At 38.5% G+C, this 14,122-nt stretch overlaps 2 protein-coding genes across 2 annotated transcripts in view; both read right to left on the reverse strand.

The window, feature by feature from the left end:
* PNLDC1 (PARN like ribonuclease domain containing exonuclease 1) overlaps window positions 1–5,291 on the reverse strand; it is a 42,084-nt gene extending 36,793 nt beyond the window's left edge. Inside the window, exons 1-5 of the mRNA XM_070951531.1 lie at window positions 5,201–5,291; window positions 2,393–2,438; window positions 2,220–2,293; window positions 337–370; window positions 112–235 (exon numbers count right to left, since the gene is read on the reverse strand). Coding sequence (XP_070807632.1) covers window positions 112–235; window positions 337–370; window positions 2,220–2,293; window positions 2,393–2,438; window positions 5,201–5,276 — 354 coding nt within the window. The 5' untranslated portion in view covers window positions 5,277–5,291. The remainder of the gene's footprint in view (window positions 1–111; window positions 236–336; window positions 371–2,219; window positions 2,294–2,392; window positions 2,439–5,200) is intronic.
* A 2,108-nt stretch (window positions 5,292–7,399) lies between these two features.
* On the reverse strand, window positions 7,400–12,289 carry MRPL18 (mitochondrial ribosomal protein L18). The gene is made up of 4 exons (XM_070951543.1): window positions 12,129–12,289; window positions 11,232–11,415; window positions 7,916–8,150; window positions 7,400–7,629 (listed from the first exon to the last, which is right to left on the reverse strand). Exons 1-4 carry the CDS (start codon window positions 12,193–12,195, stop codon window positions 7,462–7,464), a joined length of 654 nt encoding a protein of 217 aa, XP_070807644.1. The 5' UTR covers window positions 12,196–12,289; the 3' UTR covers window positions 7,400–7,461.
* Window positions 12,290–14,122: the final 1,833 nt, after the last annotated feature.

A 14,122-nucleotide genomic window follows, 5' to 3' on the forward strand; every position in this document is an offset into this window, starting at 1 on the left:
AAAATATATTTTATTATATTGCATTTCAACAGCATTTTAAAGGCAAAGTCGAAATCTAGTTTCTTCCCTACTTAAATCCTTGTCTACTCTATTACATAACATAAAATATACCTTATTATAGTCAAAGTCATAATGAGACAGGAATTGAATACTAGATGCTTGGCAGGAGAACTCTGAATCCATTCGGCCAAACGTGGCAGGGAATAGGAAGAAGTTATACGAATGTGCCATATACCTATAAAAATCAACCAAAATAATTAAGGCTAGCTAACTGGCCGGGAAGACCCGAAAGTTATCATCAGGTAAATATAATTGACAATAAAACAATTTACTTACTCATTTGACATCCCCTTGTAAAATATGGACAAACCTAAAAGAAAAAAAAAGCAGTTCATTGCAAAGCAATATGCTGATCACAGGATCTCCTTTGTGTTATTTTTTTTCCCAACTTCTATGTTAACTAGCATCTTCATGAATGGATTGTGGATCAATCCCCTTTGTACATATCATCAGATATGTTCTATTTGGGAAGAAATGTGTTGGTAAAAGATTTATGAATCAACATCTTAGGTGAATGTGGGGGTAGTTTGTCTGCCGTTAGCCTTCACAGGGATTGCTAATTCACTACACTCTAATACTGTATGTTGCATCATTCCCCCCACCCCCACGTTCCTTAATAGATATATCTCAAGATAATTTAGGAAAGAGAAAAGAGAACATGTATTCTTTTAAGATAAAAACAATTTTTTGGGGGAGAAATTAAGATGACCTAGCTCAGTGAAAGGGACGTGGTGACTCAGTGGCTAAGAAGCTGAGCTTATTGATCAGAATGTCGGCAAGTCAGCAACTCGAATCCCTAGTGCTGTATAACAGGGTGAGCTCCCGTTACTTCTCCCAGTTTCTGCCAACGTATTTATTTGGCATTTAGTGATGCCAGCCACATGACCACAAAGATGTCTTCGGATAGCACTGGCTCTTTGGCTTAGAAATGGAGATGAGTACCACCCCGAGAGCCAGAAATGTCTAGCACGCATGTGCAGAGAAACCTGTTGTGGTCCGCCAGCAGCCTGTGGAGCTGGCAGCGGAATCGGATAGTAATGAGGCTGAGGAAGAACATGGGCCAGTCCTGGAGGCTGGGGAAGGCCCAGATGAGGGCTCTGCATCGGAGGCAGAGATGGGGCCAGGGCCCTCAGGGAGTGATGTGCAGACTTCAGAGCCTCCAGAGGCTGATAGTAGAGAAGCAGAGGAACAGGAGGAGCCTGTTCCTAGTACAAGTATGAGAAGAGCTTCCAGAAGGCAGGAGCAGATAAAGCAGAGAGGACGATTCGGGAGTAGGGCCAAGAGATGATTGGCCCCTCACATAAGGCTTAAAAGACCAGCAACGGCTCTTGGCCTCTTTGCTGGAAAACAACGTTGAGAGAATTGGTTCTTGTTTCACTGTATTCATTTCTTGTTGGCATCTTCTGCTTCTGAACTTTTGCCAAGAAAAGCCTTTGGCAGTTTGCCTAATTATCCCAAGGTCAAGTGATAAACTGTGGAATGTTGTTTTGAAGAATTTGCTTTAATTTAGTTTGGACTACGCTGAGAATGAGTTAATTCTCAGCTGTTCTAATAAAGTCTGTTTGTTTTCGAACTGTTTGTATTTAATACTAACTACTTGGGCCTGGGTCACAACAAAACCTTTACCTTTACCTTAGATCAGTGATGGCGAACCTTTTTGGTACTAAGTGCCGAAAAGGTCATGCGGAAACATCGCACGTATGTGCGCTTGTTGGGGCCATGCTCCAGAAAAGCCAAACTTCCAGGTTCTAGCGTGCATGCGTGCCCAATGATCAGCTGGCCGCGTGCATGCACAGGCCGGTTTTCGGCACTGCTGCATGTGCGAAGGGATCATGCTCTGTAAAAGCGAATCTTCCAAGTTCTGGTGCACATGTGCACCCGACAATCAGCTGGCCGGCGCGCATGCGCACACTGGTTTTCAGCACTGCCGCACATGCGAAGGACAGCTTATCGTCGTGTGCGCATGCATGCCAGAACCTGGAAGACAAACAGGCAAGGCCACATATGCCGGGCGATGTGGCTTCATGTGCCACTTTGGCCACGTGTGCTATAGGTTCGCCATCATGGACCTAGATACTATTCAGATACTATTTCTAACTTTTGATTGCCACATTTTAAACTATCTTAAAACCGATCTTTTAGAAACTAGAAGAGCTCACCAAGTTGATTCACTGTAAACCGTTGAACGCTCTGTCTGCCTTTCCGATACCACTCAGCAGGTAAATCAAAGAGACTGGGAAAAAGAAAGATATGAAGGATTTCCATGTTGTTCATCATGTTCCTAACTTTTATGGGGACATTACTAGAAATATATTTATTTCAACATGCTTACCTAGGCTGATTGTCAGAATGCAAACCTGTGAATTCCATGTCAAGGCCTGCAAAAGACAGAACATGTGCCTTCCACTATTATTAAAGGATGGATACAAAGCTTTATTTAATTCATATATCTCAATCTTACATATGTAGGTTTTTATCGGGGTGAAATGCTCCTGGTTCGGACCGGATCGCCCGATCCGGTAGCGATGGAGGCGGGTGGTTTGGAGAACTGGTAGCAAAAATCCCTGCCCCCCCCCATGCCCAGCTGAGCCACGTGATCATCAGAGGCTTTTTTTTTAATTTTTAAAAGCATTTTTTCTACAACCTCTTCGGCAGAAAAAATACTTTTAAAAGTTAAAAAAAAAGCCGAAGAGGTTGTCGAAAAAATGCTTTTAAAAGTAAAAAAAAAAAAAAGTTGGCCACGCCCACCCAGTCACATTACCCCCCCAAGCTATGCCCACAGAACCGGTAGCAACAAATTTTAGATTTCACCACTGGTTTTTATGTTATTCATAATAATTCATACTGAATATATTAATGAGTTGAAAAAATATATATGTAGTAGTAACATGCTCCTAAACTTTAAAACAGGGATTGAGGGATTTCTTCATGATCTTTGGATAAGAATAGCATAGCATAGGAATAGAATAAGAGTTGGAAGGGACCTTGGAGGTCTTCTAGTCCAACCCCTTGCTTAGGCATTAAACCCTACATCACTTCAGACAAATGGTTATCCAATCTTTTCTTAAAAACCTCCAGTGTTGGAGCATTTACAACATCTGGAGGTAACTTGTTCCACTGATTAGTTATTCTAACTGTCAGGAAATTTCTTAGTTCTAAGTTGCTTCTCTGCTTGATTAGTTTCCACCCATTGCTTCTTGTCCTACCCTCAGGTGCTTTGGAGAATAGCTTGACTCCCTCTTCTTTGTGGCAACCACTGAGATATTGGAACACTGCTATAATGTCTCCCCTAGTCCTTCTTTTCATCAAACTAAACATACCCAGTTCCAGCAACTGTTCTTTATGTTTTAGTCTCCAGTCCCCTAATCATTTTTGTTGCTCTTCTCTGCACCCTTTCTAGAGTCTCAACATCTTTTTTACATTGTGGCGACCATAACTGGATGCAGTATTCCAAGTGTGGCCTTACCAAGGCCTTATAAAGTGGTATTAACACTTCACATGATCTTGATTCTATCCCTCTGTTTATACAGCCTAGAAGTATGTTGGCTTTTTTGGCAGCTGCAGCATACTGCTGGCTCATATTTAAATGGTTGTCCACTAGGACTCCAAGATCCCTCTCACAGTTACTACTATTGAGCAAGGTACCACATATACTGTACCTGTGCATTTTGGTTTTCTTGCCTAAATGTAGAATCTTACTTTTTTCACCATTGAATTTCATTTTGAATTTCAAGATGCTTACAGCTGTAATCCTAGTTTTTGAGATAAGGTTTTTTTTAGCTTCCCTGTTTCAATAATTTTCTCATCACTCTGCGAGTATGAAATCTAAGTGAAGTTGAAAGAGGTGCTAAAAGGAAATAAAAAGCCAAAGGAGTATCCACTACTATAGCAGCCTTCTAACCTGTTCCAAATTATGAAGTAATTTAGATCTGATTTTTACAAACTCGAGAGATGTAAACATTTATGATTGTTCAGTAAAGTGATTTCAGTTATATTTTAATGCACCACACAGATTTTTGTCCATCATTTGCAATATCTTCTCATCTATCATATTCTATACTAATGCATTTAATAAACCGTTCAATGTGCTTTATATTTTTTATCAGTTGGAGCAAAATTCTTCTTTATCAATTTTAAACATTAGCAACATTTCTTCTATAAACTATAAGATTCAGATATGAAATACCAGAAAAGGAAGGATGCCAGAACCGAGCTCTTCAAATAATCACACTATGGAAAAAATATGACTAAAGGATTTATTTTACTGGGGAATAGGAAGTGCAAACTTTACAAATTTGGAGCAACCCATTTGCCCTAGGAAATAACTTATTTTTAAACCACAAAACAAGGTAGTGTTTTTGCTCCTCTTGCACAAAGTATCACTGTACTCACTTAGCATAATCCTGGAAGTTTTCTTGGAATTAAATACTTAAAAGTCTGTTAAGGAAACACTGTACTGATCTTGCTACAACTCTCAAAACCCCATATTGGCTAGGACGGAAATAAAAGAGCTCTGCAATGATTTCTAGACAATTACAAATTATGATCTTTCAAAAATCAGAAGGTATAATCTATATAGCAACATATGGATACCTATTTTCATAAAATCCATCATGCTTGCCTACATCCTCTCCTTATATTCTTCTTACAACAACCCTGTAAAATAGGCTGAGATCATGATTGTGATCAGATATACTAAACCATGATTTGCTCCATCAGCTATTTAACAAGCCACAGTTGTATGATTTATGTAACCATGATGTACAAATTACACTGGCTGGGTGAGAGTTTTATTTTCTATTTATTTTGTATAGATCATCTTTAGGATCCATAACCCAGCAGGAGAGTCATCTAAAGGGTCAAATGGGAATCCAATTAATGATCCCGTCCCCCATCTACAGTAAGCAGATCCTGGTAAGCCCCTGAAGTAGATCCAGTAATTTCCTTGGGATCAAGAACAGCTTTCTCCATTTAAAACACCTCCCAAAGTTTAATGAGGAACGCGCCATCCGTATAGCAGCTGAGACCAAAGTTAGTACGCATAAATAAGGGTGGAGTCGTGTGTGAACAATAGGGTTCCCCTCTTTCGTAGTTTAAAGACGGGGAAGGCTTCGCCCTCCATATCACACCCCTGCCTCACCAACAAAGTCGCAGCCCAGGACAAGCTCCTCTAACCGAGGCAACATTTCTGGAAACTCTGCGGCCCCCACATCCATCCCGCCCTGCCTGCTTCCCGCTTCTCCTCGGAGGCTGAAGTGGGCGGGACCAGCCTCATTTGCTACTCCGCCCTCCCTCCGTATTTAAAGACTTTTCCCCTGAGCATCCGCGTTCCCCGATGGCTGGAAACGATTGTCTGAATCCGGTCATTGATCCTTTTCGTTGTCCGTCTAGGAAAGCAACCCTTGGGGAAGGATTAGAATGCCTAGACTCCGTCAATGATATAAAGGGCTGAGCAACGACTTGAACAAACGTTTATTGGCTAAAATACAGATGGCTATTTAGAAATTAACCCGCTTATATAGATAAGGGTTGTTTTTGGCTTGTAGGTAGCATTTAAGTATGGAATAATCTCCATGATCATATGATCAAAATTCAGATGCCTGACAGCTGTTCCATACTTATGACCATTGCAGTGTTCTGGGGTCATGTGATCCTCTTTTGCGACCTTCTGACAAGCAAAGTCAATAGGGAAACCAGATTAAAAAACCAGATTGAACAATTTGCCTCCAGAAATTGTGAATGCTCCAACACTGGAGGTTTTTAAGAAGATATTGGATAACCATTTGTCTGAAGTGATGTAGGATTTCCTGCCTAAGCAGGGGGTTGGACTAGAAGACCTCCAAGGTCCCTTCCAACTGGGTTACTCTGTTTGTTTCACTTAGCAACCGTGTTACTAATTTAACAACTGCAGTGATTCACTTAACAACTGGTGCAAGAAAAGTTGTAAAACGGGGCAAAACTCACTTAACAAATTTCTCACTTAGCAACATAAATTTTGGGCTCGATTGCGGTTATAAATTGAGGATTACCTGTATTCTTGCAGGTTTTTTTTCTCCTTTTGTGCTCATAATAGGTATGGGTTTAAATGGTACTCTAAGATCAATTAAGGGCTGCTTAATTATCTTACTGAAAATAAAAACTGCACTGCCTTGACTTAATGTAGTATCTTGCTGAATATAGTGTCCGCAGTCATTGAGAATGAGGTAAAATCATACGTATTTTGTTTTCTTTAACCAAAGGTGCTTTTTCAGGAGTCAACGGGACTTTCCTGTTTTGTTTTGAAGACGTTTTGCTTTTCATCCAAGCAGCTTCTTCAGCTCTAACTGATAGTGGAGAATGGAAGAATTTATACTCCTTGCAGAGTTGGTCATTTGCCTCCTTTTAGAGCAGGGGTGTCAAACTTGCAGCCCGTGGGCTGGATGCGGCCACGTCCACCCTTTTTAGCAGGGGAAAAAGTTATGATATGTCACAAGTTTGACACCCCTGTTTTAAAGGATCCTTTAAGCACTTGGCAGTTTATCAGTGTCCTCAGGGTCAAAAGTCCTCTACAGACTTTTCTTAACCAACTTCTTTAGTTGCAGCAATGATCAAGGCCTTTTAAATGGTATCTTCTGAGTAGACCAGAAAGCTGTGGTAATAATGAGCAATCTAGGCAAATAGTTGAGATTTTTTTCCCCTAAAGAGCAGTAGTAGTTTGATATGGTGGTATAATACAAATAAAATCTCTTTTCTTTATGCCGAGTATCCCTTATCCTTTGTTTTATGAGGGAAATGTTTGCTCAAAAAGAAGCAAATGAAGATACTGCAGAGCAAGCCCCTTGATAGTCCTAATCAATTTTCTATTACAGAGATGAAACCTATTAAGCTTCCAGACTCAGCAGAAAATGTGCCAGACTCTGCTAGAATTTAATTAATCCCATGTGGCTCAAGGTCCAGAAGGAATTTTGGAACACCAACTTCCAACATTTTCCATTAAGTAGATCATAATATAGTACTAACTTTTGTGAGCCAATAAAGTTTAAACACTGTCAAAAGAAATCTGATATATACATATTTGCAACAAAATGATTGTTTCTACCATTAAAAAAAATCACCCATCATAGTCAAGTGGTTTATTTTAAAAAGTAAAAGGAAATAAAAGAGCCTTTTGTTACTGCAGGTGAGTGCACACCAGACCTACCATTTTTTAAAAAAAGAGAAATAATATTGGCTGGTTTATTTATTTATTTATTTTAAAAAACCCAGATATAGACACATTGGCTAGGGAACCACCTGTAGCAGGTTATTGTTTTATGCTGTTGTAATATTTTATGAAAATAGTTAACAAGAAAGCAAACAAAACTGTCGCCAACAGTTGTACATCTGTTGGATTTTTATTTAACATAAAAAGATTCAACGGTATTATGTATTAAGAGCAGCGTGTGATCGACTGTCCTCCAAAGATGGAACTGCAGGCGTCTGAGACTGTACTTTCTTGGGCCGCTTCTTATTACCATACTTATCATAAATTCTTTCAAGTTCTTTCAGTTCAACACCACCTTCAGTCATAGCCTGTTTGAAACGTTTCAGCTATTTGCATTTAAAAAGAAAGACACAACTGTTAATTTTGTCAGTTCCATTAGTACTTTCAGCATACACAGTGAATTACAGTTCTCTCAATTCCTTTCTCCTCCCAAATAATGCAATTCTCATGTTAAGAGTATATGCCAACTCTGACATTAAGCATTCATTCATATTTACATTTTTAATGCTTTGGACAGAAAGCCATGCTATAAGTAAACTGTACAATATTGTGGTCAAGAACATAAAACGTAGGATAAGTAGCAACCAAAGTAAGGGAAAAAAATCAACTTGCCCCTTCGCCATGTTTTTCCCATGGAATTATAACCTTGTCATCCACAAAGTTGATTCCAGCTTCGAGACAACGTTGTGCTAATACACGCCCCACATTCTCACATGCTGCCACACCAGTTGTTTTATAAAGATGCTTCTTAATAGCCCATTCGCGAGTGGAAGCGGAGACTACAATATGACCGCTGCAATGTTCAATGTAGCCTTCCACATGTTTTTGGGTTTTTTCAAATCGTAACCTGAATTGTTAAATATGAAAAACAAAATATTGTTTTCTTTTACTAATCAGAGAAATTCACTCGCGGTAACAAAAATTCCTGTACTGTACTTGTAAATCTTATCCTCATATTTGAAATTCTACATATCTCAGATTATTTGTATAATAATTTCTTTCTCTCTCCCTTTTCAAACATTAATTATAAACAGAAAAAGTCGGTATTAGGATGTGAACGTTACCTTGAGTGAAAGGTTTGTCTTTGAGAAAATGCAATCTGCACTTGGATTTTCTCAATGATGGTTCCCTTTATGTGGAACAACCTGTCTCTGGATACCTGGACTACAATCCTCCTGTTGGACTTTCATAGGGTCAAACATATATGACTTTTCAACATGATTTTGAGGGATTTGAATAGTAATCTATCCCTTGATGATAGCATATCAAATGTTAAATTCTGTAATACTTGCTCATTTTGTTTTATTGATTTTAATTCTATGTGTTGGTGGATGTAAGCTACTTAAAACTTTTGGCAATTGAGTGGCACAAAAGCCATTACAAATGAATTAACATGCATATATGCTGCACTGATGAAAACAGAATTATTCCTCTGGTAAGCATAGAATCATTCCACGCTAAGTATATGATTTCCTGCAGAAACTTCTGTGATGGTAGATCCTCAAGTGAGCTCCAAGTCTCTTTGCACTTCCCTCCCCAAAACAACAAACCTTTATTTTTAAACTTCATTTTTAGTGCAATAATCTTTCCCCTAAACTATATTTTCCAATCATAGATATTCCATTAGTGCATCTACAAAGAGGGCATAATCAGAAATAGAACCTTAAAGATTCAAGAAAATAAATATAACTTCAAAACATTGTGGCTGAAATAACATGTGGACTATTACAGACTGTTATGTTCTGTCTCCTGACAGAAATCTCAAGTACCAACAAATTGACTTTAAGCAAACTATGTAGTGTCTTGAATTTGGTTTACAAATGTACACTATAATGAAACAGGAATACAGGTAGTCTTTGACTTACAACAGTTTGTTTAGTGACCATTCAAAGTTACAATGGCACTGAAAAAAGTGACATGACCATTTTTCATACTTATGACCATTGCAGCATCCCCATGGTCATGTGCTCTAAATTTGAATGTTTATCAACTAGTTCATATTTATGAGTGTTGCAGTGTCCCAGAGTTATGCAATCACCTTTTGCGATCTTCTGGCAAGTAAAGTCAATGAGGAAGCCAGGTTCACTTAAGAACCGTCTTACTAACTTAACAGCTGCAATGCTTCACTTAACAAATATGGAATAGAAAGGTCGTAAAATGGGACAAAACACACTTAACAAATTTCTCACTTAGCAACATAAATTTTGGGCTCAATTGTGGTTGTAAGTTGAGGACTACATGTACTACACTAGACTCCATGCTATGGCAGGTGCCACAGGCTGTGAAAATACATATTTTGCACTATAACAGTGGTTCTCAACCTTTTCTTCACCACGGACACCTCTTTTGTTGCCATAGACCCTCAAGACTTAAATCAAAATTTAAATCATAACATTTATTCAAGCCTTTACAGACCCCCTGTGATGATATCGCAAAACCCCCCTCCATGAGTCCGCAGACCGTAGTTTGAGAACCACTGTACTATATAAAGCAAGTTCAGAAGTTCCCAGTAATTAAAAATAGGGTGGATTTGATTTAAATTGAGTTGATTTAAATCACAATTTAAATCATGATTTAAATCACTAGTAAAAAGGCTTGATTTAAATCAACTCGATTTAAATCATAATTTTTAAAGAGCAACTGTCATCTCTGCTACTCCTTTGACCCACTGTTGACTCACCGATAGTCCCAGTGTTGCAGAATATACAGCCTCATGCTACATAACTAAGCTCCATTTCATGCTGAATAAACTAAATTATTTATGTATCTTAAATAGGAAACTATCTTACGATAGATTTTTACCCCAAAAGTTTTTTATTAAAATAAATTCGATAAAAATAAAAAAAATCTGATTTAAATAAAAAAAATCATTGATTTTTATCTACCCTGATTAAAAATTCAGTATACTGGCTTGCTATTTGAGTTGCTCTATAACTTGCTATATTCACACAAGGCATTGCCGTCAATAGGCAGAAAAGAGTAGGAAACTGTAATGTAAACTGATAAGAGGAACAAAATACAATAGCTCTTCAATCACTCGTGCCCAGGTCATTTCATGGTTTGACTGCTGCAATACGCTGGAGGTACCCTTGAAAACCACCCAGAAGCTTCAACTAATGGAATGCAGTGACATAAACAATGGTGAGCATATCTCAGTATGCCCATATATTATCTCTGCTTCATGAGCTGCATTGGGGGCCAGTTTGCTTCCAGGTGCTATTCAAGTGCTATTTGTTACCTATAAAGCCCTACACAGTATAGGGCCTAGTAACTTGAAGGTTTATCTGTCTCCCATAATATCTAGCCAGCTGATTCAATCTGGCAGGGTTGGCATGCTCCAAGTCCTTCAATTAAACAATGCCATCCATTAATACTCTGGAAGTGCACCTTCTTTGTCATAGCACCCTTACCCTGAGGTTACCTCTAAGATTTGATTGTTCCCCAACCTGCTGGTGTTTCCAAGAGACCAGGCTCTTTATCCAAGACTTTGGTAATCTTCTTTTATCCTAGGTTGTTTGCTTTTGTTTTTGTTTCCAGCTTGTTTATTATTCTGCCATCTCTACTCTTCTTGTTTCTTGTTGTTTTTGTCATTCTCTTCATGTATTAAATCATTAGGAAAACATCCAGGATCACTGGGCATTGGGCCCAATATAAATTTAAATAATAATAATGAAACAAGATCTACAACTAGTAGTCAAAAAATGTCAAGTATCAATATTGGGAATTTGGAATCAATCAAAAAGCAAACTGGAATTGCTATAGATTTATATGAACACTAAGATAGAAAAAATTGAGAGGCCGACAACATCAGTATCACTGACAACATATTTGCCCTCTTCAGAATAGAATAAATATTTAATAAAAAGAATTCTTCAAAATTAAGTTATATATTATTGAACATAGGTTATTTTGCATTTTTCTAATTTACCTGTACCAATAATCCCGTTTTGGCCATGAGGTTTTCCAACCTAGATCCTTTCTTGCTATAGCCAATCTTTCCAAATTAAGTGGGTTCCTATTTGTGAACTCAGGAGCAACAATCTCATTTTCTCTTGTATCTACTTCATCAGGAAGAAGTATGGGATTGGGAACAGAAGAATTAAATTTAACTCCTACAAGAAAATAAAAAAAAATGTATACTTAAAGGTCTTAAAAAACAACCAAAAATACAAAAAGATTATCAGTATAATATATCTAAATGAAAATGTACTAGAGTCATTGACTGATGGTGAAGTGGGAATAAGGAAAACAGACAAAAATATTATTAATTTAAACAAGCTGAATCTCATTAAATTATTAATACATTTTGTATTCCCATCTATTAAAAAAATACCTGGCACATCATTGTTTCTAATTTGTGGTTTAGAAAGGCTGCAGAGATGTCCCTTAAATGTTTATTTAACTGCAAAATGCTTATTTCTAGATTGGCTATAGAGTATAATCCCCACTACCTACAGCAAAACAAATGCGTCTCCCTTAAATTAATACTCCCCGAAGAAGTACAATATAATTTAAATCAGCATTTTGCCTGCAATTCAAGTTAAAACCATCTGGAGAGTAAGCAGCTAAGGATGGCCGTCTGTCAAAATATTTTGGTAATCGCAGAAGTTGCATTCTTGCGCAGACTTCCAAGAGGGCAGACCTCAAAAAAAATAACATTACTGTAGCAAAAAGAGACCCATGCAAAAAGAGTTAGAAAAGAGAAAACTCTCTCGCTGACTTAACCGTTCAGTCTCCTTCCCTGTTTTTCTGAATGTCACATTAAAGACACCGATGCTTTAATGTGACATTCCATCAAAAATCTGAATCTCGAAGATTCCCCTACCGTACTCGGGTTCCCCGAATGTCCTGGCCGCCCTGCTCAGCGGCGGAACCAACCTCCTGAACGCCATCACGCCTGGGAAAACTAACAGGAAGAGACCTAGCCGGACCTACAAGAAGCTGGGGGGCGCCACCTTTTTCCTCTCTTGAACTAACGTGTTTTTCCCATGGTCTCTTTCCGTCCTCACAAAAAAGAAAAAAAAAACCCAACTGAAAGCCTGATTGGTCAACCTCATATTAATCTGCTTCATTTCCGCCAGAATGGCTCTATAAACCAATTACATTGCGGATGAATGTGGCTATAGATTTGTAACTGTAGAGCAGCGTTTTTCAAACTTGGCGACTTTTAAGGACTTTAATTCTTAGAATTGCCCAGCCGTCATGTTTGAAAAAAATATAGCTATAGAGGAATGGAAAAGTTTCTGATTTTTAAATCAGAAACTTTTCCATCATCCCCCTATATACTATAGAAATGTTTTCCTATGCTATTTCCTCTGTTCTGTGCCTTAGGAAACCACGGAGATAGGTTTAAAAATGTTATTTTCTAATTAGTTCTTTGTTTTATGCAAATAAAATATAGAAATAGAAATAAAATAAAGAAAAAAAAACCTCAACATATTCTCACGAACATCGCTGGGTTTATGGATGGTACTCAACAGCAAATTTTATAGGTATATAGAGGCTTCTAAAAGAAGTAAAATTAAGTGAAGTGCAAACAAGCGGATACCTTGCATCAAAACGTGGATTCATTTGTTAGTATCAGTAAACCCGTTACTTCTTGTCCTGCCTTCAGGTGCTTTTTAGGTAATCCAATGCAATAATAACTATCGATGTCCACTAACCTCCTACAGAATGTGACGTTTTATTGGCCCAAAGTCACCCAAGCTGGCTCTGTGCCTAAGGCAGGACCACAACTCATGCTTTTTAAGCCCGATGCCTTAACTACACCACCGAAATGGTTCTCAATTATCATAATGAAGATGAAAGTTCGTAACTTATAAAACGTTTAAATGTTTCGATTTCCTCTCCCTTAATTTGCAATATTGAGGGAGTGATTCTGCTGAGACATAGTATTGCCCCCCCCCCCATATTAGAAAATCATCCAGTGTTTTCTTAATCGGGCAAAAATTATGATTCTTGATGAATGTATTTTATTTTTCTTTATGTACACTGAGAGCATATGCACCAAAGACATATTCCTTGTGTGTCCAGTCACACTTGGGAAAGAAGAAAGAAAGGAGGGAGGGAGGGAGGGAGGGAGGGAGAGAAAGAGAGAGAGAGAGAGAGAGAGAGAGAGAGAGAGAGAGAGAGAGAGAGAGAAAGAAAGAGAAAGAATTCGGAGTCAGAGAAAGCTGGCTGTGTGGTCCTTGTGGGTCTGTATGCAGACCTATTGTATACGATCTTACAACTTCCCCAAGAATAACCGTGGCAGCTGAAATTGCAAACATCCAAATATATCAGACTAATGAACCCTTGGGGATCTCTAAATATGTAAAATTTCCTTTTTTTCTCTATCTTCGTGAGATTCAAAGGAAACAACTTCGTTCGTATCCGGTGCAACCTTGACTTGGGAACAGACCACGTGATTGCGCATTTTTTTAACACGTTATGTACCGAGCTTCTCTGATTTCAGAGTTTTAAAAAGCCTTTGCGGAATGGACCCCTTTGGTCAGATTTGATCAGCTGTTATAAGAAACGAAGACTTTTCAATTGACCATTCTTTTTATTTTTGTTTCTTTTTAAACGGCGAGCCCGCCAGTTGGCAGCAGCGCTTGCACAAGCATACGCCCTTTGAAGGAAACGACTTCTTTGACCCTCGCTAGAATCTTCTAGAACACATTGACCCCATCTGTCCTCATTGGTTGTTCCGCGAAAAAAGGGGCGGGTCGTGTGTTGCCCGATCACCAATCGTCCTCCAAGACCCAACGGGCCGCACAGGGGAGTTGGTTTCCTTTTTCTTCAAATCACGCTGGTTTTACGACACTCCCGGGCGGCCGA

Source organism: Pituophis catenifer, unplaced genomic scaffold (genome assembly GCF_029215685.1).
Source record: "Pituophis catenifer annectens isolate HBS135680 unplaced genomic scaffold, rPitCat1.0.hap2 SCAF_1, whole genome shotgun sequence".
Classification (NCBI taxonomy): Eukaryota; Metazoa; Chordata; class Lepidosauria; order Squamata; family Colubridae; genus Pituophis; species Pituophis catenifer.